A 24,840-nucleotide genomic window follows, 5' to 3' on the forward strand; every position below is an offset into this window, starting at 1 on the left:
CTAACTTTCTGGCTCACTGAAATTAATCTAGAAAATATCTCCACTGATGACAACAAAATAATCCACATAAGAAATATGTAATATATAATAATCCACATCCTTAGGATATTGTTTTTATACTACTAGTAGTAATAGTAATGATAGTAATAATAGTAATTATTCATCATTTACTTTGTGCCAAGCACTGTTCTAAGTACTGAGGTTGATACAAGGTAATCAGGTTGGAGACTGTGAGCCAGTTGTTGGACAGGGATTGTCTCTGCTGCTGAATTGTATATTCCAAGATCTTAGTACAGTGCTCTGCACATAGTAAGCGCTAAATAAATACGATTGAATGAATGATGTGGTCTCTGTCCCACATGGGGCTCACAATCTAACTAGGAGGGTTTAGGTGAGTTCTTTCAAATGCTTTTATAGAGAAACATTTCATTAAAAGAAAACTGATAAAAATACTGAGTTCACATTTTCAACTATTCACTTTCCACTTCTTGGTACAAAAAGAAAGCATTCATTCTATTACCTGTGGCGGAAGAAGAGGCAGTCTTATAAAGGCAAGCAACATACTCAGATCACTGCATCTCCTCTGCATGTCATATTTAACCCACATCATCAGTGCATTGAAGATGGTTTCTTCATCCGGAACATTCACATCATCACTAGCCAGAAGTTTATGGAGTTCATCAGCAGGAAGCAGTAAGAACTCTTGATTTCTTATAACTTCGATTATGTTTTCCTGCCAATAGATTAAAAAATAAAAAAAAGCCCTCAAAATAATTTTTATGGATTCCTGTTCAAGTAGGAAAAAAAAAAAAATGATAGTCAATAAGTTTATCACACATTATAATACTTCTTGAAAACCAGTCCTTAAGAAACAAGAAACTGTTAAACTTAAATATGGTAACTGAAGTGATAGCCTTCCTGAGAGACTCCCTGAGAGACTCTACTGCTTGTATTAAATGGAGGTACATAGCTTTGAGCCTGTTGATGTAGGCAGCATTTTCTAGACTGTTAAGTGAACAGAGCTCATGTTAACTGCCACATAATTTAGTGGTGTCCTCAACAAATTTGTCTGTCAATCTCCCCATTAGACTGTAAACTCTTTGAGACAGGAAAAACTTATCATTTCTTTTATATTCTCCTAAATACTTATTACACTTCCTAGAACACAGTAAGTATGCTTTCTATAAGCAGCACTAATAAAAATGATAACTTTAAGGTAGATATTCTAATTTACAAATTAATATTAATAAAATTAAGGAACACATACCATCTTAAAATCATTGAAATATGACCCATTAAAACATCTTAATAAAACACCATAAACTAATCCCAGAAGGGACAAGCTCTTGGAGATCTTCCATCTTGGTTATCTCGCTACTGACCTATCATCCACTTCCTGCCTGTGACCTGGAATGCCCTCTCTTCATATCCAACAAACAATTACTCTCCCCACCTTCACCACCTTATTCGAAGCATGTCTCTTCCAAGAGGCCTTTCCCCACTCAGCCCACATTGCTCTTCTCCTACTCTCTTCTGTGTTGCCTCTGCACTTTATTTTACACCCTTTCATCTCTCCCTCAGCCCCACTGCATTCATGTACATACCCATAGTTTATTTATTTGTAATAATAATAATAATAATAATGTTGGTATTTGTTAAGTGCCTACTATGTGCAGAGCACTGTTCTAAGCGCTGGGGTAGATACAGGGGAATCAGGTTGTCCCACGTGAGGGTCACAGTCTTCACCCCCATTTTACAGATGAGGTAACTGAGACCCAGAGAAGTGAAGTGACTTGCCCGCAGTCATTTATATTAATGTCTGTATTCCCCCCACAGACTATAATCTCATTGTGGACATGGAATAACTCTCCCAAGCATTTAGTCAGTGTTCTGTACATAGTAAGTCTCAATAAATAATAATAATTATTATTAATAAATAAAAGTGACTGATTGGAATTCTAATTTAGCATAGAAGTGTGCCTGTCATACACTGCTTTTGATTATTCTAAATTTTATATTTTAACAAAGGTCTACATTTACTATTGCTCATTCTTCAGTCAAATCAAAATTCATCTAAGAATTTTTGAGCTCTGGTAATACATTACCCAAGTTTGTACATATTCTAGCATACAAGACATCAGGATTGTTCTGAATTTCTGATTTCTGATTTTCTGAACCATTTGGTAAATAATTTAGAGCAAAATGCTAATCAAAGTTTATATTTCCTTTCCTTCAAAAGCAACTATTTCTTACGTGCATTTTCATACTCAGTAGCACTTTGCTATTCACTCCACCCCTACAACACCTATGTAAAAATGTTGGTATTTGTTAAGCGCTTACTATGTGCAGAGCACTGTTCTAAGCACTGGGGTAGACACAAGGGAATCAGGTTGTCCCACGTGGGGCTCACAGTCTTAATCCCCATTTTACAGATGAGGTAACTGAGGCACAGAGAAGTTAAGTGACTTGCCCACAGTCACAAGGTGACAAGTGGCAGAGCTGGGTTTCAAACACATGACCTCTGACTCCAAAGCCCGTGCTCTTTCCACTGAGCCACACTGCTTCTCTATGTACATATTCTTATATACTGTTGCTTTGTCTCTCTGTAATTCATTTTATTGTCTTTCTCTCCAACTACATTATAAACTTTTTTTGTGAAAAGGGATAGCATCTGTGAAGCGTACTGTACTCTCCCAAGAACTTGTCCATTGTACATTATTACAATAACCTTCAGAGAGCAAGTATTGAATAAATACCACTAATTGATTAACATGCTGTTTAAGATTATATTGCCTTCCATATATGATTCTCACCCTCTACTCCTTTTTTAAGGTATCTATTTATCACTTACTATGTTCCAGGACCTGTACTAAACACTGGGATAATTAAAAGCTAACCAGGTTGGATGTGGATTGTATCCATCTCCCACAGGGAGCCACAGTATTAATCTCCATTTTTCAGATGAGGTAACTAAGTTATGGAGAAATTGAGTAACACGGTAAGCAAGTGGAGGAGCAGGGATTTATTATTGAAATTATTATTATTATTAATATTAAGCACTTACTATGTGCCAGGCACTATATTAAGCATGAGGTATATACAAACACATGAGGATGAATGCAGTCCCTGTCCCATGTGAGGCTCAGAGTTTCAATTCCCATTTTACAGAAGAGGTAACTAAGACACAGAGAAGTTAAATGAATTGCTCAAGGTCATAGGACAGACAAGAGGAGGAGCCAGAATTATAACCCGTGTTCTTCTGACTCTCAGGCTGGTGCTCTATTCACTAGAATACGCTTTTCTCAGGAAATATGTTTTCCCTAGGTTAAGTGGAAAAACATACTTTCATATTATTGCTAAATTTTCTCAAATTATATTTCAACAAGGATATAAAAAGACCTTGTCTTTCCTAGAAGCAGCACCGATGGCTTTATCATTTCTGCATAACTTTGTCCATAAGAGGAAAGTAAAGGGCACATTTTAATTCAAAAATCTGGAGAGTGCTTGGGGATGCTACTTTCTTTTTTTTGCCCTTGTCCTGACTGAAAGTTACCACGATTTAAACTCTTGGACATAAGAGACTTCATTCCAGCTGCAAAGTACCTGACCCTCTGCAAAGTTGAAGTTCTTTCACCTTCACGGCGGCTAAGTAGGAAGGGGTTTCCTTGATTTTACCTTAATTACTTACCTGACAATTGGTGACCTCTTTTACTTTCAAATTTATTTCCTTTTGAATACTTATAATATTGTTCATAGCCATCATTTCCTGGTATTTTGGTATTTTTTACAAGATACATACAAACACAAAATATGACCTTACTTTTGAATCAAATAAGTAATTCTATTTGTAGTACATCAGGTCTTGATAAAATAATCAAATCAGTCACTACTGGGAAGAAAGTTTCATTTCCTAGGCATGGGGGATATACTGTACCATTCTAGGTACAATTTTTAATTACAATAAAAAATATATTAAAGGTATGAGTAGGATTTATGTTATAAAATGTTATCATTATGAGTACAGGAACTAAATGTAATTTATATTTCAAAGTTATATTGTAAACATTTTTAACTAAATTTCATTTTTTCTTTCTCTTTTAATTTCACTATTACTTGAATCATACCACTAATGTATAACTGCATACACATATTATCAGCTACATATCCAGTCAAATAATTTGAGAACATTAAATTAAATTCAATTTTAAATAAGAATTTTTGCAATAACCCTAGTTATAATCTTCCCTACAAACCTTGTATATCAAATTTTAGCAAAGAATTGATGCTGGCTAAAATCAGAAGAATACCACATTCATTACTGAATTGAAAATAGCTTTAATTTCATGTATCTCAGATTCAGTAGTATAAGAATCTTAAGTTCTAGAAAGTCCCAACATACTCTATTATGATATGAACAAGAAATTAGTATCCTACACATATTTCATGATAGTACAAATCAGGCCTTCGAGATGCTCCATTTCACATTTCCTAGTTCTGCTACTGGGAAAACTGCTTGTTTAAACTGGAGTCGAAGATGTGGGTGTGATATGCATGAGAGTGATTTGGTTGGCTTACACATTTGTGTAGGCAGTTTATCAGTATTACAAATCTCGAGGCAAAGGATTGAACTTCAATCTAAGATGACACCATCTTCTCTTGACACTCAGATGACACAATCTGATGCTGGTCATGCTGGTCTGGTACCTGTTCCTCACGTGCATCCCAGATGCCACCTTGTCTACAGTCCCAAGTATGTCATTAAGCATGGCAGCAACATTAATTCTTTCATTCATTCAATCATATTTAATGAGCATTTACTGTGTGCACAGCATTGTACTAAGAGCTGGGGAAAGTATAATACAGCAATAAAGACAATCCCTGCCCACAACTAGCTCACAGTCTAGAGTGGGATGACAGACATCAATAAAAATAAAATTACAGATATATACATCAGTGCTGTGGGGCAGGGAGAGGAGGGAAGAGCAAAAGGAGCAAGTCAGGGCAATGCAGAAGGGAGTGGAGATGAGGAAAAGTGTCTCATTTTCGTCTCTCCCGCCACTTTCACTATTACCTGGAAACCTGGAACTCTTACCCACTTTATATCAAATAGTTCTCTACATTTCAAAGGCTCTCTGACCTTCTAATATTCCCTGCCATCTAAGAAGTTGTTATCACAGCTCCCATAGCACTTTGGTAGCTATCTATCTACATTACTCCCCTTACCTGCGATTCATTTAAGTGTCTGTCCCCCTGCTAGACTACAAAGTTCTTGAGGGAATGGATCATACTTTATAACTCAAGCACTTAGTAGAGTGGTCTGCACATAAATGATGCTCAGTGAATGCCACTGATGTTGATGATGATTGATAATGATGATAGTGATGGTGATGATGATGATGATGATGCTGACAATAATGACAATTCTTGGGCAAGGATTTGCTTGAAGGAATCCAGCCTTGGTCCTGTGGGGCAATATGTACCCATCTTCTATTCCTGTAAGGCAAAGAAGACTGAATACTTCCTAGTAAATATACATATAAAAAAGACCGCCGGTCAAGACCAGGTGCCAGTGAAAAAGGGATATACGTTTTGCATTTGATGTGGGAAATAGTGGAGGAAAAAGAAATCTGTTTTTTCAAGGAATCCAGCCTTAGTCCTGTGAAGAAATGTGTATCCTATCTTCCATTCCTGTAATGGAAAGAAGTCTGAATAATTACTAGAAAATATATATGGAAGAAAGTTCTCAGTCCAATCTCAGGTGCTAGTAAAAAAGTGATTTACATTTTTCATTCAGTGAAAACTAATAGATGAATAAATGATCTGTTTCAGCACCAAGCAATTTTGACTACCTGTCACTGTTGTTTTTATGTAAAACTAATCTGTTGGTGTTCTAGGCATTGTTTAGAAAAAGGTGAAAGCATAGTAGCATAGGAAGCCATGTGGCCTAGTTAATAGAGTACGGGCCTGGAGTCAGATGACTTGAGTTCTATCCCAGCTCCACCACTGGTCGCCTGTGTGAGCTTGGTCAAGTCACTTAAGTTCTCTGTACCTCAGTTATAATAATAATAATGTTGGTATTTGTTAAGCGCTTACTTTGTGCAGAGCGCTGTTCTAAGCGCTGGGATAGATACAGGGTAATCAGGTTGTCCCACGTGAACCTCACAGTTAATCCCCATTTTAGAGATGAGGTAACTGAGGTACAGAGAAGTTAAGTGACTTGCCCACAGTCACACAGCTGACAAGTAGCAGAGCGGGATTCGAACCCATGACCTCTGACTCCCAAGCCCAGGCTCTTTCCACTGAGCCACCTAATGTGTAAAATGGTGATTACAACTGTGAGCCTTACGTGGGACATGATTGTATTCAATCTGATTAGCTTCTCTCTACCTTAGTGCTTAGTACTTAGTACAGTAACTGGCACATACTAAATGCTTAACAAATACCATAAAAAAAAACAAATAAAAATCTCTGTTGTCAACTTTTCTTTCTCATGCACAGAACATTAGCCCTTGCATGCTTTTGAAATACAAAGTTATATAAATAACAGGAAAAAAATATGATAATTGGATGTGTTCTGCAGGTGAGTATGCTACTCCTGGACTATGAATTATGAACTTCCCAAATCCTTAATTAAACAATTCTCTCTCTCTAACAAAATCAGCTAATGAATAGTTGAGCCCAATTCTCTCAATACCCACATTTCCTCCCTGACAGTAAATTTGGCACTTTGGAAGGAGCATTAGCTCTTTGGGAACCCATAGCATAACTGGATCCTCAAATCAACTCTAGAGCGTGTGTGTTTTTATTAAGCTTTAGACTTAGATGAAAGGTGCAGGATGAATACCCCTGGAGCAATCAAAATAACATCAATATAAGAAGTCTTACTGAATTGCCGCAAGGCAGTTTACTTCTCTTTTGAGAGGAACAAGTCTAAGGATGTGAAAATTGTTTCGGCTACGTGAATGAGACCTTGAGGTAGTAACTTTGTAATGATCTTCAAACTGAACTGCTTAGAAACAGAAAAGGGAATTCTCCTACTGACTGAAAACTAAAATTATTTTCCAGACAAAAGGTCGATTGCTACTAATTTAGACCTACTGGTATTCTGTTCAGATCCTGTCCCAAAGTGACTCTGGAGTACTGACCATCTCAAGGTCAATTGCTATCTTGTGACCTTTTAAGTCAGCAAGCGAAACTCAGAAGTGAGGGTGGGATACCTTCCGCACAACCAAAACTTCCAGAGTGACAGCCCAAACTGGGAATACAGAAGGTGCCCCTCACCCCCATGCCAATCAAACTAGGTATGGAGGAGGGAGAAGGGCAGAGATTCGATAAACTGAGGCTGGAACCTAGAATGGCCTAAGAGCACAGGTGATAAAAAGCTGCAGCCTCTAACCTTCTGTGCAGAGGAAGAAGACTTGAAGCAGCTGGCTGCAGGTTGCCTCTGTCCAGAGCGTGAGAAGGTTGCTCTGTCTGCACCAAGTGAGGAGCCGTGAAAGGGGTGAGTGAACACTCATGGGGCTGGAAGCCAGAAGCTTTGCCATGGGTATGTAATGTTTAAGTGGAATTAATGACTAAGTGGATGCCTCCCTAGTGGGATGTGAATATGGTGGGAGCTAGCCGCCTCATCATATGCAGGTAATGCGTAATGGGTAACGCATATGTGGGTAATGCATAAGTGGGTTTAATGCATAAGTGGGTTTAACACATAAATGGATTTGCATAAATGGATTCCTCCTGGGAGGGGCATTTAGATGGTAGGAGCTAGCCGCCTCACCACGTATGATTGAATCATAAGTGGGTTCTGCCCAGGTGGGCCCAGGTGTTCTGCCATGCGCAAGTAACATATTCCTCCTGTTAGGGAAGCTCTAACACCATATTCCTCCCAAAAGGGAAGGTCAATTTGTTGCATCTAAATAAGCAAATAATTCAATATGCCCCGCGGAATAAATTTTGGACAAAACTCAGGCTTTCTGCCCGGCCTCTCTCTCTCTCTCTCTCTCTCTCTCTCTCTCTTTCTCTCTCTCTCTCTCTCTCTCTCTCTCTCTCTCTCACCACACCAATTCTGAATGAACTCGTCCCCAGCGAAGGTGACAGATCCCCATAATCCACTTGGTGCTCAAAGTCAAAATGCTGACAGTTCTAATCACCCACTAATTCAATTTTACCCCAGTACAAATACATTTTACTCTAAACTCCTATATAAATTTGGGAATGTCAGGGAAGTACATCATCCATTCAATTATTATTTTGAAATTCATTTACAGTATTTTAATGAAGGAAATTGGAGTATATTTCTTCTGGTCTTGATCATTTTATAAAACTAACAGTTACATGTACCCCTATTAGAAAATTGTAGTTATAAGATTTCCTGGGACTGAACCTAATTTTAAAACTTAATAAGAGTAGCCGTAATTAGGGTCATCAAAAAATGTATTAAGAAGCAAGACATGAGAATCAAAAAAATTACTACAGTAGAAATTAGATAATATTACAAAATGAGGGGCACAATTCCTGACTCTATCCTACAACATAAAAAAGTCATGAAAACCGCATGAAATGAATGATATGAAAGTGTGTTATTGAAATAGAAATGATTTAAAAAATCAAGGTTAACTGTTTTTTGAAAAACAATACATTGATGCACACGATCAATTAACTCCTGAGTAAACAGCAGAATAGGAAGGAAATGGTAGAAGATCATTTTGAATTATACTTTGCATCAAATATGACATAATATCTTGGTCTATGAAGTGCACTTTTATTCCTAAAGCGCACGTTACTTTCTCTTTTCTTTTCCCCTCAGAGCAACTCTGTGAGGTAGTTATAAAGCCAAATATTACTGTTTCCATTTTGCAAATGAGGAAAGAGTTAAAAAGAGGCTAAGTGACTTTCCCTTGATCACACAACAGGACCGTGACAGATCTCAGACTCAAATTTGAACTCCAGTTTCCAGACTGTCACTCTTGCGAGGCTTGTCCATCTATTTACCATGGTCTTTTATCTAAAGAAATATATTAAAATACCATTCTGCTATCGCATATCTCAACTTTCATAAGATATGCCTGAAGAGTCAATTTTGGAATTCAAGTTGCAGTCCTGCAGTGACTCATGAATGGACTTCACTAAAACAGTGCATTTTGAAAAACACATTTTGGTGGCATGCCAACACATCTTACACTCCTCCTCATGGCTAGATTTGGATCTAAAATAGGTGACATGACTTATCTTTTCAAAAATGTTCTTAGTTTATACATGGACTGTTAAATGTGAAAAACACTGAGGAATGATCGTATATAAATTCTTACTTATTTTATACCTCATTCATTCTTTATCAAAACTACTATCTCTTCTAGCAATCTCTATCCTATCACTCTTGTTCAAACATTTGATCATATTTTTTCTATCTGCTGCCTCCATTTTTCCTCTACTACTCTATCTCCTTGACTCCTGACAATCTAACTTCCATATAGTCCAGTCCCCTGAAACTGCTCTCTCCAAAGTTAACTATGACCAGCTTCTTACTAAACACAACCAACTCTATTCCACCTCAATTTTCCTTGACCTACTCATCAACCTTTAACACTGTGGGGCACACACTTCCTCAAAGCACTATCTAAGCATGGTTTTTCTGACACTGCCCTTTTCCTGGTTCTCTTCTTATGTCTCTGGCAATTCCTTCTTGATCTCTTCCTCTGTCTCTCACCCCATAACTACCGTACCACTAAAAGCTCACTAAAACCTGTTTTCTTAATCTAACTTCACCCCCTTAGGGAGCTCATATCCCTTAGGCTTCAACAACTACTTCACATGAATAATTTTCATATGTATATTGCTAACTCTGACCTCTCTTTTCTGCAATCTCATATACCCTCTATTTCATGGACATCTTTACCTGGCTATCCTGCCAGCACCACAGTTTCAACATACCCAGAGTGGAACTTTTCATCTTCCCTCCTCCTAATTTTCCCATTACTGTAGAAAACACCACCAAACTCCCCTATGAACAATTGTGTTTTACAGCATCCCTGCAAAAAGAAAAACAATAAACACAGAGCTTTCCCTCAATTTATAGATCATTGATAAGGTGCACAATTCTTAAAGAATGCCCTTAGAAATCCCACATGAATTTTATAGTCCACATGGAGTTCATGGTCTAATCAGTGAATCCCCTTTTTGCAGTTGGGCAAACAGAAGCACAGAGAAGCCAAGTGACTTGCCCAAGGTCCCTTAGCAGGCAAATGGCAGAGGCAGGATTAGAACCCAGGTGTTCTGACTCCCAGGCCTGGGCTTTTTCCACTAGACAGGTCTCTTTCCACTAAGCCACGCTCCTCTTCCACTTACTGTGTCCAGAGCACTATAGCAAGTGCTGGGGAAAGTAGAGTAGAAAGGAAATTGTACAGAAAATCTCTGCCCACAAAGAATCTTGAAGATAAAGCTTTACTATTACATACCCATCCTCCCTCCTAAGCACTCTTATCTTCCCATATTCTCCATCTCTGTTGGCAACAACACTACCTTCTGAGTCCCAAACATACAACCTTGATATAATTTCTGACTCATCCTTGTCATCAACTCTATTATGTTGCAAAACCTATTGCAAAATCCTACATATTTCCTCAAAAAAAGAGCATGCAAATCTGTCCCTTCTTCTTTAATGACATAACCTTTACCTTAGTGTGAATGCCCATCAGTATTGAATTAAAGTATCAATCTTTGTGCCAGTCTCCCTTCCCAGAGTCCATCCCTACTTCAAGGCTGTTGCCTCGCTCAGTTTTCTTAAAAACCTCTCCTCAAAAGCAGTATTGTCTAGTAGATAAAGCTGGGGCCTGGAAGTCATAAGGACCTGGGTTTTAATACCGGCTCTACCACTTGTCTGATGTGTGACCTTGGGCAAGTCACTTCAGTTCTTTGGGGCTCAGTTACTCATCTGTAAAATGGGCAATGAATTGAGCCCCTTGTGGGACATGGACTGTGTTCAACCTAATTAGCTTGTATCTAACCCAATGCTTAAGCTCAGTGCCCGGCACATAGTTAGCACTTAACAAATATCATTAAAAAAACACCTTTATAGGCTATCTCCCCAAACAGAATAATTGCCATTAGCCTCTATAATGTCTATCAGTTTTCTTGACACTCCTGACTGTAACATGCTGTCAACTTTCTTGTCTCTGACTCCTTGTTCACAGTGTACCTTCATTCAAATTGGCCAGATTTCACCTCTCCCCACTTGAAAACCCATCCAAAATCCAATCACCTCCTTTCTTCCCCAACTAATCACCACTTTCCTGAATGCTACTAACCCTTTAGCAGTATATTGCACTTATGTAATTTTATTCCCATCATTAGAAATCTGTATGTATTTGTATATTTAATTCTATATTCATTTTTAAAAATTACTATGCTTGGAAATAATAACAGGCCTGTCTCCCCCATTGGATTATAAGCGCTCTGTGGTTGGGAGAGTGTCTTGTACTTCTCTTGTTCTTTCAAGCTCTTAATGTAATAGATTCAGAGTTGTGAAATAAGCATCATTACTATTATCACTACTAAGCTGGGCTGGATATGTTAAAATAAGTCAATCAGTCATATTTATTGAGTACCTGGATATATTGAGTGTGAAGTGAATGACAGAAGGATATCAAGCAGATGCTATATGATCAGCTTAAAAGGGGCACATCTGAGTAAGAACGGTAGATTAATGATAAAAACAAGTAGGATAGAGTCTCGACAATATGGCATAGCAGTACACTGCTGAAGGACTGTGACAGCAGGCAGACCAGCCTGGTGGGCAGAAGTCCAGATGGTGGCTGTTCTCACTGAGTAAACTATTTGCAAAGTTAGAGATATGTTCTTAAACTGAGATAAGATGAATGCAAGTGCAGTTAATTAAGCAGAGTTTGTGGGTCAAATTTCAGTCTTCTCAGTTATAGTTGCATACATGGATAAGGCTCCTATGATCAGCAGTAACTTCACAAATAAAGGATAGCTGTCTACAGATCTATTAACATAATAGTTTAACCTACTGTTACAATTGGTAACACTCATAATTCAAAGTACTCATTTTCTAATAATTATGTCCCCCTCTTATCTATCTCTCCATCAACACCTTTCCATATCTTCCCCCTAGCCTGGAACTCCCTACCCCTTTATATAAACCAGATCACTACCCTCTGCACCTTAAAAGCATTATTAAGATCACATCGATTAGACTGTAAGCCCGTCAAACGGCAGGGACTGTCTCTATCTGTTGCCGACTTGTTCATCCCAAGCGCTTAGTACAGTGCTCTGCACATAGTAAGCACTCAATAAATACTATTGAATGAATGAATCTTCTCTAAAAAGGCCTTTCCCGAGTAAGCCATCTTTTTCCTGCCTAGTTCTCCCTTCTGCATCATCTATGCACTTAAGTCGATAACCTTTGAACCTTTGATATTCACCCAATCCCCAACTCTCAGCACTTATATACATATTTTTAAATGATATATTATAAATTATTTCTTTATTCATATTAATATCTACCCTTCTAGACTGTAAGCTCATTACGGCAAGTAACATGTCTGCTGATTTTGTTGTTTTGTATCCTCCATAGTGCTTAGAGCAGTGTTCTGCAAAGAGTAACCACTCAAGAGATATGATTGATTGATTGTTTGGCAACATTTATAATGTTGCACTAAACCCTCAGTACATCTGATTGTGAGGAGATACAGAAGAATATCATGTCAATTTCCCTTGGCTAGTATAAAAGTTTCTATTAGCAAAAGACATTCAACAGTAAAGAAGTTTAGGAATCTGACCAAGTCTCAGAAAAACTCTGCATAAATATATGACAAATTGCAAAGTTCTATTTGAACATACCTGGGAGAGAATTCAACACTTAATAATTGACAGCAAATATTTTAATAATAAGGATATACTTGAAAGGTAACTCAAGAGTAAATTAAAATTTAAACCATAAAATCCCCAGTGTTTATTTTCTGGCCTATTTTTCCAGAAGTATTGATCAAACAGAGGCATCTGAGAACATTTAAAAGCCTGGTTCCTGGATTTATAACTGAACATCTCTTACAGCCCTACGTACCAGATCCTGTCCCATTCCCTGATTGCTACCAAGAGAATTCTGGGGTCTTGGTTCCACTCATTTCAGTAAATGCATAATTCTTGTGAAATCTAATGAACTATTCTCTTTGCTTATTGGTAAATGTAGTTTCCCCTTTCCTTCTCCAAATTCCCAGGCCAGTCTTCAACAGGAGCTCAGTTTGGCAATTGCATAGCTTTCACCAAAGATGGATAGTAATACTGTACATAAAGTCTGGCATGGTATTTTAAAAATCATATCTATCACGTGTTTGTTGCGTGCGCAAAACTGAGCCAAATGATAAGGTAACTATAAGAAATCAGGTTGGGCACATACATAGGAAGAGAGCTATCACCCTCATTTTACCTATGAGGAAATTCAGGCACAGAGAGATTAATTGATTTGCCCAAGGTCAGCTAGGAGTCCAGATTCTTCTGCCTTCCAAGCCATGCTTTAGTCAACACTGAGTACTTTTTTATGGTATTTGTTAAGTGCTCACTATGTGTTGAGCACTGTTCTGAGCTTTGGGGCAAATACAAGTTAGATGGGATACAGCCCCTCTCCCACATGGGCTCACAGTACACATAAAAGGGAGAACAGATATTTTAGGAAATTTTTACACATAAAATTAAGTGACTTGACTAAGGTTACACAGCAGGCAAGTGGTGAGTCAGAATTAGAATTCAGGTCTCTTGGCTCTCAGGACCATGTTCGTTCCACTAGGGCATAATGCTTCCCCTACAAAACCATTGTAATTCAACAAAACCATCAGAGTGTATTTTTGAAAACCATACTAAAGGTATTATTCTAATTTAAAAAGTTTCTATCTTCTTCCTACTGAGCACCAAATAAATAATTATAAAATGTTACTCTTTATTTCTAGATGAATAAATATACTGCTGATGATGATAATAATAGATTCTCTCATGAAGAATGGCAGGCAGACCTCAGTCCTGATACTTTCAGGGCTGAAAACCTATGTGGAGGAATGTATTATAATGGAAATGCTATTTACATGCCATGTCATCCATGACAGTCATTTTTACCCTGGGACATAGAGTGTAATGAGTGGACAGGTAGTATATTGCAAAGGGCTCACAAAGGGGTTTATTTAGTTTTTATGCATAGAACCATTTATGATTTAACTGACTGCAGCAGTGGTGTGGACCTTAACATATGAACCAGATGGTAGTTGCCTTGGTAGTGAAAGTGGCGTAGCTTTCACTGTCCACATTAGTCCGATATTTTCTTCATTACTGAATGTCCTAAGTGGTTATTTGGTCAGAGATTTTTACCACTGATTACAAAACTACAGCCATCATTTCCTTAGTTACAGAGCCAGGACTAGAACCTGATTCTTCCCGAGTCTTCTGATTTCTAGACTGTGCTCTATCATTGGATCAGCAGACAGGTTAAATCACACAAATTCATACATGCACACACAAACACACACACACACACACACACACACACACACACACAACTACACACTGCATCAATGTAAAAGCATTATCACTGCACAGGATATAAGCTCCTTGACTGCTAATCATCATTTAGAAAGTTTACTAAGCTTTTCCTTATAGGGTTATTCCAATGTGTAACTGATCTCCAAGGCAGTATTTGTTACCATATTTTATTTTAGGTTACCAGATACCTAAAAGTGCAGTGTAAAAGTACAGTGTTCAGCATATTGTATGGGGGGAGAGAGAGAAGATAAGGGAGGAAGAGGAGAAATAAAAAGAAGTAAATGAGAATCAGCAAAATAAAGAGAAAAATCATGTAGCACTTTCAAAAAACATTGGTTTCGAATATCTAAAACTAAATGTAGAATATCTGAGAAGCAGCCTCCGCTCCAAACAAAAACTCCTCACTCTAGGCTTCAAGGCTCTACATCACCTTGCCCCGTCCTACCTCTCCTCCCTTCTCTCTTTCTACTGCCCACCCTGCACGCTCCGCTCCTCTGCCACCCACCTCCTCACCGTCCCTTAGTCTCGCCTATCCCGCCATCGACCCCTGGGCCACGTCCTCCCGCGCTCCTGGAATGCCCTCCCTCCTCACCTCTGCCAAACTGATTCTCTTCCCCTCTTCAAAACCCTACTTAAAACTCACCTCCTCCAAGAGGCCTTCCCAGACTGAGCTCCTCTTCTCCCTCTACTCCCTCTACCACCCCCCCCTTCACCTCTCCGCAGCTTAACCCTCTTTTCCCCCCATTTCCCTCTGCTCCTCCCCCTCTCCCTTCCCATCCCCTCAGCACTGTACTCATCTGCTCAACTGTATATATTTTCATTACCCTATTTATTTTGTTAATTTTGTTAATGAAATGTACATCGCCTTGATTCTATTTAGTTGCCATTGTTTTTACGAGATGTTCTTCCCCTTGACTCTATTTATTGCCATTGTTCTTGTCTGCCTGTCTCCCCCGATTAGACTGTAAGCCCGTCAAACGGCAGGGACTGTCTCTATCTGTTGCCGACTTGTTCATTCCAAGCGTTTAGTACAGTGCTCTGCACATAGTAAGCACTCAATAAATACTATTGAATGAATGAATGCCCTAGCGGAAAATAATGGAAAGAGCACAGCCTTGTCAGTCAGGGAACCTGGCTTCTAATCCCATCTCTGCCAGTTACCTGCTTTGTACCCTGGAGCAAGTCACTTAGCTTCTCTGTAAATCCCTACCTCCTCAAATCCACCAGACAATCACTCTCCTCCCTTTCAAAGCTCTACTGAAGGCAGATTTCCTTCAAGAGGCCTTCCCAGACTAAGCCCACTTTCCCTCATCTTCCACTCCCTTCCGCATCACCCCGACTCACTCCCTTTGCTCTCCCCGCCTTCAAAACCTATGTATATATATATCTGTAATTATATTTATTTATATTGATGCCTGTTTACTTGTCTTGATGTCTGTCTCCCCTCCGCTAGACTGTGAGCTCATTGTGGGCAGGGATTGTCTCTCTTTATTGCTGTATGGTTACTTTACCAAACACTTAATACAGTGATCTGCATGTAGTAAGTGCTCAATAAATGCAATTGAATGAATGAATGAATGAATGAATGAATGAATGAATGAATGATCCTTTGGTTACTGCATGGAACATAGAGTCAAAGAGGATGGATGAAGAATGGGGCATGGAGAGAAACAGGGGACATTTCAATTAGATTGTGACTGATAGTTTTAATTTTGTTGAAGCAGGTAGTCAGAAGCAGCATGGCTCAGTGGAAAGAGCAAGGGCTTGGGAGTCAGAGGTAATGGGTTTGAATCCCAACTCTGCCACCTGTCACTGTGTGACTATGGGCATGTCACTTAACTTATCTGTGCCTCAGTTACCTCATCTGTAAAATGGGGATGAAGACTGTAAGCCTCACTTGGGACAACCTGATTACCCTGTATCTACCCCAGCACTTAGAATAGCGGGCCTCATATAGTAAGTGCTTAACAAATACCAACATTATTATTATTAGGGGAAAGAGATGGTGCAGGGTGGTGAACAGTATGTTTGTGGAGGGAGTTGAATATCTGAAACAGCTGGGTATGGAAGTGAATTATAAAGGAGAAGTACTATTGCCAGGCAGTGGAGAGGGCTAATTTGAAGCAGATAAGACACGATCAGAAAGATGTCTGGATTTATTCCAAAATGGTGCCACATCATGGGACAGGAACATAGGAATATACTGTAGAGTTGATCCAGGTTTGCTGGTTAGTGGTGCAAGACTGGAGGGACAGAGGAGCAAGGAGTTCATTCAGTTCAGGGAATAGGTGGTGTTGAGTGTGTTGATTTGTGCATCAGGAGAAGGTGGTTTGGGAATGGAGTTCAAGTGGAACTGGGTGGCTAGAGAATATTCAAGGATATCTCTGTGGTGGAAAAGGGTAGATTTACAGTGGGATGGTGTATGGGAAAGAGAGCAGGTGAGGAGGTTGTAGTCTCATAGAGGAAATTTAGAATTGGTGAGGATAAAGATAATAGAGTTACTAGAGTTCACAGATCAAGTGTGTGCCTAAATAGGTAGGTGTGTGAGGAGGGGTGGAGCAGAAGGTCACTGCATTATAGGACTAAGAGGAGATGGACATTGGAAGTATCGTCGGGAACATCCACATGGCTATTAAGTCCCCAAGGATCAATGTAGGGGGAGATAGAAGGAATGTGAAAAAGGGATTAAAGTGGTTCAGAAATTGGAGGTGGGGCCTGGGGAATGGTAGATGACCATTTATATTCATTTATATAACCATTTATATTTTATGAAAAAGGGATTAAAGTGGTTCAGAAATTGGAGGTGGGGCCTGGGGGATGGTAGATGACCATTTAGATTCATTTATATAATCATTTACATTTTATTCCTTAAGACACAGAGAATGAAGAAATTGAAAACAACAGTTTCTTAAAACATTACTGTGAACAATCAATCAAAACCAGTCCATCAGAGGTATTTTTTAAGTGCTTACTCTGTGCAGAACACTGTACTAAGTGCTTGGAAAGCACAGTAAAACAGAGTTAGTCAACAGGTTTCATGCCAGTAAGTGGGTTTTTTTTCCTCCCCACATTTCTTGTAGCACTGCGTCTGGACTGCTCCACGAACTCCCTTCCAGAGTCATCTTTTTACATTAGATTTCCTTCCTCTAGATTTTAACCCGGAAACATATCTATCAACTCTATCACCAAATCCTGCTGGTCTCACCTTCACAACATCGCCAAGATCCACCCTTTTCTCTCCATCCAAAATGCACACCATATTAGTACAATCACTCATCCTATCCTGACTGGATTACTACATCAGCCTCCTTTCTAACCTCCCAACCTCCTGCTTCTCCCCCCTTCAGTCCATACTTCAATCTGTTGCCCAGATTATCTTTCTACAGAAACGTTCAGGACATGTCACCCCTTCTCAAAAATCTCCAGTGGTTGCTTATCAACCTCCATATCAAACAAACTCCTCACTACAGGCTTCTAAGCTCTCCATCACCTTGCCCCTTCTTACCTCACCTCCCTTCTCTCTTTCTACATCCCTTCCCATACACTCTGCTCCTCTGCTCCTCTTCTCAATGTGCCTTGACCTCGCCTGTCCTTCTGTCGACCCCTGGCCCATGTCCTACTTATGGCCTGGAATGTCCTCCCTCCTCAAATCTGCCAATCACCCTTCTCCCCTTCGAAGCCCTACTGAAGGCTCACCTCCTCCAAGAGGCCTTCCCAGACTAAGACTAAGCATTAAGACTAAGCACCGCTTTTCCTCAGGTCTCCCTTCCTTCTGCATCATCTCAACTTGCTCCCTTTGCCCTTCTCCCGCTTCCCACCCCACAGCACTAATGTATACATGTGTATATCAAGAATTCTATTTATCTACATTGATGCAAATTGAATTGTTTTGTCATCCATCTCCCCACCTGTAGACTGTAAACCCTGGTAGAGAGGCTGTAGAGAAGCAGGGTGGCCCAGTGTAAAAAGCATGGACTTGGGAGTCAGAAGTCATGGGTTCCAATCCCGACCCCGCCACCTATCAGCTGTGTGACTTTGGGCAAGTCACTTAACTTCTCTGGTGCCTCAGTTACCTCATCTGTAAAATGGGGATTAAGACTGTGAGCCCCACGTGGGAAAACCTGATCACCTTGTATCCCCCCAGTGCTTTAAACAATGCTTCACACATAGTAAGCGCTTAACAAATGACATCATTAATGAATTAATTAAACCCGGTGTGGGCATGGATTTTCTCTCTTTATTGTTGAATTGTACTTTCCAAGTGCTAAGTACAGTGCTCTGCACACAGTAAGCATTCAATAAATATCACTGAATGAATGAATGAATGAACTCTGTTACACTGTATTCACCTAAGCATTTTGTACTTTTGCTCAAATAAATAGGGCTCAATAAATTTGATTGATTGACTCCTAAGTACCATAATTATCATTATTAGAGAACTATGAAAATCTGATATTCTCTTCACAGTGTTCTGCACAGAGTAAGCACTCAAAAAATACCTCTGATGGACTGGTTTTGATTGATTGTTCACAGTAATGTTTTAAGAAACTGTTGTTTTCAATTTCTTCATTCTCTGTGTCTTAAGGAATAAAATGTAAATGATTATATAAATGAATCTAAATGGTCATCTAACATCTCCCAGGCCCCACTTCCAATTTCTGAACCACTTTAATCCCTTTTTCATAAAATGTAAATGGTTATATAAATGAATATAAATGGTCATCTACCATTCCCCAGGCCTCACCTGGGGATTGTCTTAATCTGAAGCCTATTTAAATGAGCATTCTGTAACTTGCTAAATTCCATGTCATAGATTATTAAGTCTGTGAGTCCCATGTGGGACAGGAATTGTGTCCAACCTGATTAAATTGTATATTCCAATGCCCTTGGAACAATAGTTGGCACATAGTAAGCACTTAACAAGTACCATAATTATCATTATTAGAGAACCATGAAAATCTGATATTCTCTAAGAAGTATTTTTCCACTACTAGGAAAAAGAATGATGACTTCTACTGCTCCTTACATCACTGATCAATTTCTTAGTCACTGTCTGCTAAACCAATTGTACCACTGAGTTTTTCATGTTCATTTGAACTTAATGTTCCTGTTCTTCATAACAATTTTTATTTAAAACATGCTTAAGAGCAGTGGTTAGTGATTATTGACTATAAATGATGGGAAAGGTAAGGAGAGTGTCTTAGTGGAAAGAGCCATGGCTTGGGAGTAAGAGGTGGTGGGTTCTAATCCCAGCTCCACAATTTATCAACTGTGTGACTTTGGACAAGTCACTTAACTTCTCTGTGACTGTGAGCCCTACATGGGACAACCTGATTACCTTGTTTCTACCTCAGTGCTTAGAACAGTGCTTGGCACCTAGTAGGTGCTTAATAAATGTCATCTTTTGTATGAGAAGCAGTATGGCTTAGTGGAAAGAGCTCGATCTTGGGAGTCAGAAATCATGGGTTCTAATCCCAGATCTGCCACCTGTCTGCTGTGTGACCTTGGACAAGTCACTTCACTTCTCTGTGCCTCAGTTTCCTCATCTGTATAATGGGGATTAAGATTGTGAGCTCCATGTAGGACAACCTGATTACCTTGTATCAACCCCAGTGCTTAGAACAGTGCTTGGCACAGACTAAGCACTTAACAAATCCCATTATTATTATTATTTTGATAATTTATTTTATGCTTCCTTTTCTTTTTTTTTCCCTATAAATGAAAATGAAACATTGGGTTGAGGAGAACCATCAAATGGTTGTATTCATGAGTTTAATCACTCTTGTTAATCGTTGTCATCTGATCATTAACGTATACCAAAATTTAACTTAAAAATTAGAAAAGTGAAAATTGAAAATTTGGGGAAATTATCAGAATAATTTTCATTGAGATGCTATATTGCCTACCTAGTGGATTAAACAAAATCTGAAAAAAATTAATTTTAACTAGAAATCAGCATTTCAGAAAAGCTAAATAACTGAACATGTTTTAGTGTCCTAATAAAATATAAGGCAAATATAGCTACAGCAAAACTTGCTTTCTAAAGCCCCATTTCATAAAAATAAACTACAAGGGCTAATATTTATATTATAAAGTTTACATACATATCTATATAATTCTATGATTTCTATGTTTGTGCATACATATAAATCTGCCCTTTAACAACAACAATAATAATAATAATAATAATGATATGAATTGTACTTGTTAAGTACTTAATATGTGCCAGGCATTGTACTAAGTGCTGGGGTGGATACAATTAAATCAGGTAGGACACAGTCCCTGTCCCACATTCTTAATCCTCATTTTACAGATGAGGCAACTGAGGCACAGAGAAGTTAAGTGACTTGCTCAAGGCCAAATAGCAGAGAAGTGCCAGATCCTGGATTATCCCCTTTCTAAACTGTGAGCCCATTGTTGGATAGGGATTGTCTCTGTTCCTGAATTGTACTTTCCAAGCACTTAGTATGGTCTCTGTACACAGTAAGCACTCACTAAATATGGTTGAATGAATGAATGAATGAATGAATGAATGACCTTCTGTCGGCCCTGCCCTATCTAATACACCATGCTGCTTATTTTGCTAATTGGGAATTGTATCATGCTAAAATGTGACCAATAATTCTAATATATGGCTGATCAGACCTTCTCCATTATGGGTATTCATGCATTTTCACTGTCTTAAATCGATGTGTTCTACTGCCTGTTACTAAAGTATTTTTCATCTCTCCCTGTCTGGTTATTTCAAATAATCTCTTTAGAGAAATCTAGGATTGGAGAGGGGCAAAATAAGGAGTTTAGTTTCAGATAAATTATTCATGAGATGTCTTGGGGCATTCTTATAGAGTAGTCCTGGGAACAGGAGAAGAGCATGAGGTAGATTTGGGATGTATCCATTTAAAAATGGTAGTTGAAGTTGTGGGAGTGGAAAGGATTTCTTTCCACTTTCCCCACCAATTGATAATGCCTTCCACCTAGTTTTCTCTTCGCAGTTCATACCATTACCATCCTCTACATCTACTAATCTCACAGTCTTAGAATTGTCTTTGACTCCTATATCTCTTTCAATTCCCAAATTCACTCTTTCATCAAATCCCCTCATTTCTTTCTTCACAACTTCTCTGGAATTCCCTTCATCTCCATCTCAATGACCACTACATTTGTGCAGATATTGTCATTAGCCTTGACTACAGCTTTAGCCTCCTCAATGATTGCCGGGCCTCCAGTCTCTCTCCTCTAGTCCATATTTCTCTGCTGCCCATATTAATTTTTCTAAAATGGTGTCTGAACACATCTTTACACTTTTCCAAAACCCACAATGGTCATCCATTCATTTTTGGATAAAGCTTAAACTCCTCTATAATGACTTTAAAGCACTCAATCAGCCCCTTACATCACATTTGCTCAGTTTTCTCTCCCATTATGTCTGACCTGGAAATCTTTATTTATTTTAAATTAACCTACTCATTGTGCCTCATTCTTGACTCTCCTGCTGCTGGTCTTTCGATCATGCCTCTCCTTCTGCCTCCCACTCATATTCCAAACATTACAGCTCTCTTCTCCTGGGAGTAAATCTCCTACTTGAGGTTTTCCCAATTAATCTCTCATCTCAGCACAGAACAACCATCACCTGACCTTTTAACCCAGTTTCATCATTCACTTAGCAACTAATGTACATATTATGGGTCCTCACCTTATCTGTAATTTGCTTATATCTCTGACTCCCTTGCTAGATTGGAAACTACTTGAGGGCAGGAAAGGAGTTTTTTAACTATTGCATTCTCCTAAGTACTTATTTCAGTGCTCTCCACATAGTAGTTACTTAATAAATGTTATGGATTTATTGTAATAAACTGGGTGAAATGAGAAAAAATGATCCAGCATAGAGTGCAATACATACCAAAAAGTACAGAGGCTGGGGTAGAGAGACTAGTTGGGAGGCTGGTTCAACAGGTAAGGTGGGATATGATGAGCAACTGTTATCAGCAAGGTGGCCTCTACACTGAAAGTAAGTTTACTGTAGACAGCCAATGTGCCTACCAACTCTGTTGTATAGTATTCTTCCAAGCACTGAGTACAGTGTTCTACACATGGTAAGTATTCAATGCTGCTGCTGCTGCTGCCGATGATGATGGACATTATTGTGGCTAGAAAGAGGAGGCTCCCCAAAATGATAAATGTGGAAAAACTGTCCACATTTAGTGACAGAATGAATGGATCAGTTGGAAGAGAGTGAGGAATCAAATATAATGCCAGGGTTGTGGGATTCTGGACCAGGATCAATCAATCAAAACTAATTATTTAGTATCTACTGATCAGAGCCATATTTATGAGCTCGGGGCTCATATCCCCATGTGACTAATAACGCAGATAACATAGAATGTAAAGTTCCACGGTGATGTCACCAGCAGCATGTTAGAATCCATCGTTATGTTATATGGCACTTTGACACCCAGGCTATAAGTCCTTTTCCTTTCATATCTCCCAAAATACAGCTCACCCCAGCGTCAAAGTCCTTCTGAAAAGACACAGACACACACACAGACACACAGACACAGACACACACACACACACACACACACCACCTCTCCATGAGAGATACTGGTGCTTCAGCGGCAGTGGTGGCATGACTGGAATGGGAATGGTTAAGAACACTGTCGATTCTGTAGCTGGAGATAGTGTCACTGAGCTGTAATGGGGGTCATTCCATTATCAGTGGCAACAGCAGTGACAGCACAAAGTTAGGATCTGCTGATAGGAGCAATAGCAGCGTGGGAGTGGTGGAAGATGGTGGTGGCAGCATATCATAGTGATGTCTTAGGTAAGTGCTCTGCACGTAGTAAAAATGTTCAATAAATGCCACTGGTTGAGCGATTGGTAAGTGGAAAATGAAGGCAGGAGGCAGAAGGTGGGGATGGAAGCTTGAATGGTTGTGTCACTAAGTGTAATAGGACTTTAGGACAACTTTCATATAGCAACAGTAACATAATATGAGGGAGTAGGGCATCTGAATCCCCTTTGGCCCTTAGTTTAAGCCCCATAAACCCCTTCTTTAACCTGGATTTGCAACTGAGTACAAAATACTGTACTAACTCCTTGAGGGTGTATAGAATTAGTAGATATGATCCCTATCAGCAAAGAATAATTTACAAGCCATTAGGGTGGACGGACATTAAATTGTAGATAAGAGGAACACCGATTAGTAGGAAGAAAAAGATAAGATTTCAGAGTGAAAATGAGGAATTGAGATCTTGCAAAAGTCAGTCATATTTGAGCACTAACTCTATGCAAAGTACTGTACTACTCACTTGGAGGTAGTATAGAATGACAGTGTAACAAACACATTCCCTGCCCACATTGAGCTTACAGTCTATAGGACGAGTTTACATTCTAGATTTAGTGAGCTTAAGTAATCAATAGGATATACGTGGGCAGATTTTCAGGATAAAAGAGATAACCTGAGATTTCAGAGGATAAGAGAGAAGTGAATGTAAAATAGAAAATTGGTCCCATTATAGACCCTTGAGGGACACTTACAGTTAGAGGGGGGTGAGTAGTGAGAAATCATCTGGTGATAGAGTTAGCTATGAAGAGCAGGAGTAGCTGGAAAGATAGGAGGGGACCGGGGAGAACTTATGCATGACATATGACATGACATGATTTGATCAGACTAAGTGTTCATTCAGCCCATTGTTATGGCTCAGCAGTGGCAAAACATAATTCTTGGAGGAATTAATACGTAGCTTAATATTTAGGAATATGCACCTACAATCCCTATCACTTCTCATTCTCTAAACCCTCCCTTTTTGCATAACCTCAATTAGTTAAGCAATGGTACTTACTGAGCATTCAAGGCTCTCCATCACCTTGCCCCTTCCTACCTCTCCTCCCTTCTCTCTTTCTACCACCCACCCCGCACGCTCCGCTCCTCTGCCGCCCATCTCCTCACCGTCCCTCGGTCTCGCCTATCCCGCCGTCGACCCCTGGGTCACGTCCTCCCGCGGTCCATTCATTCAATTCATTCAATAGTATTTATTGAGCGCTTACTATGTGCAGAGCACTGTACTAAGTGCTTGGAATGAACAAGTCGGCAACAGATAGAGACAGTCCCTGCCATTTGAGGGGCTTAAAGTCTAATCGGGGGAGACAGACAGACAAAAACAATGGCAATAAATAGAGTCAAGGGGAAGAACATCTCGTAAAAACAATGGCAACTAAATAGAATCGAGGTGATGTACATTTCATTAGCAAAATAAATAGGGTAATGAAAATATATACAGTTGAAGAGATGAGTAC

General features: G+C 39.2%; 1 protein-coding gene across 1 annotated transcript in view; it reads right to left on the reverse strand.

Annotated features, from left to right (window-relative positions):
* Positions 1 to 24,840, reverse strand: part of KLHL1 (kelch like family member 1) — a 267,920-nt gene that overhangs the window by 106,062 nt on the left and 137,018 nt on the right. The window contains exon 5 of the mRNA XM_001505519.3: positions 521 to 733. Within this exon, the coding sequence (XP_001505569.1) occupies positions 521 to 733 (213 nt within the window). The remainder of the gene's footprint in view (positions 1 to 520; positions 734 to 24,840) is intronic.

Source organism: Ornithorhynchus anatinus, chromosome 2 (assembly GCF_004115215.2).
Source record: "Ornithorhynchus anatinus isolate Pmale09 chromosome 2, mOrnAna1.pri.v4, whole genome shotgun sequence".
NCBI classification, from domain to species: domain Eukaryota; kingdom Metazoa; phylum Chordata; class Mammalia; order Monotremata; family Ornithorhynchidae; genus Ornithorhynchus; species Ornithorhynchus anatinus.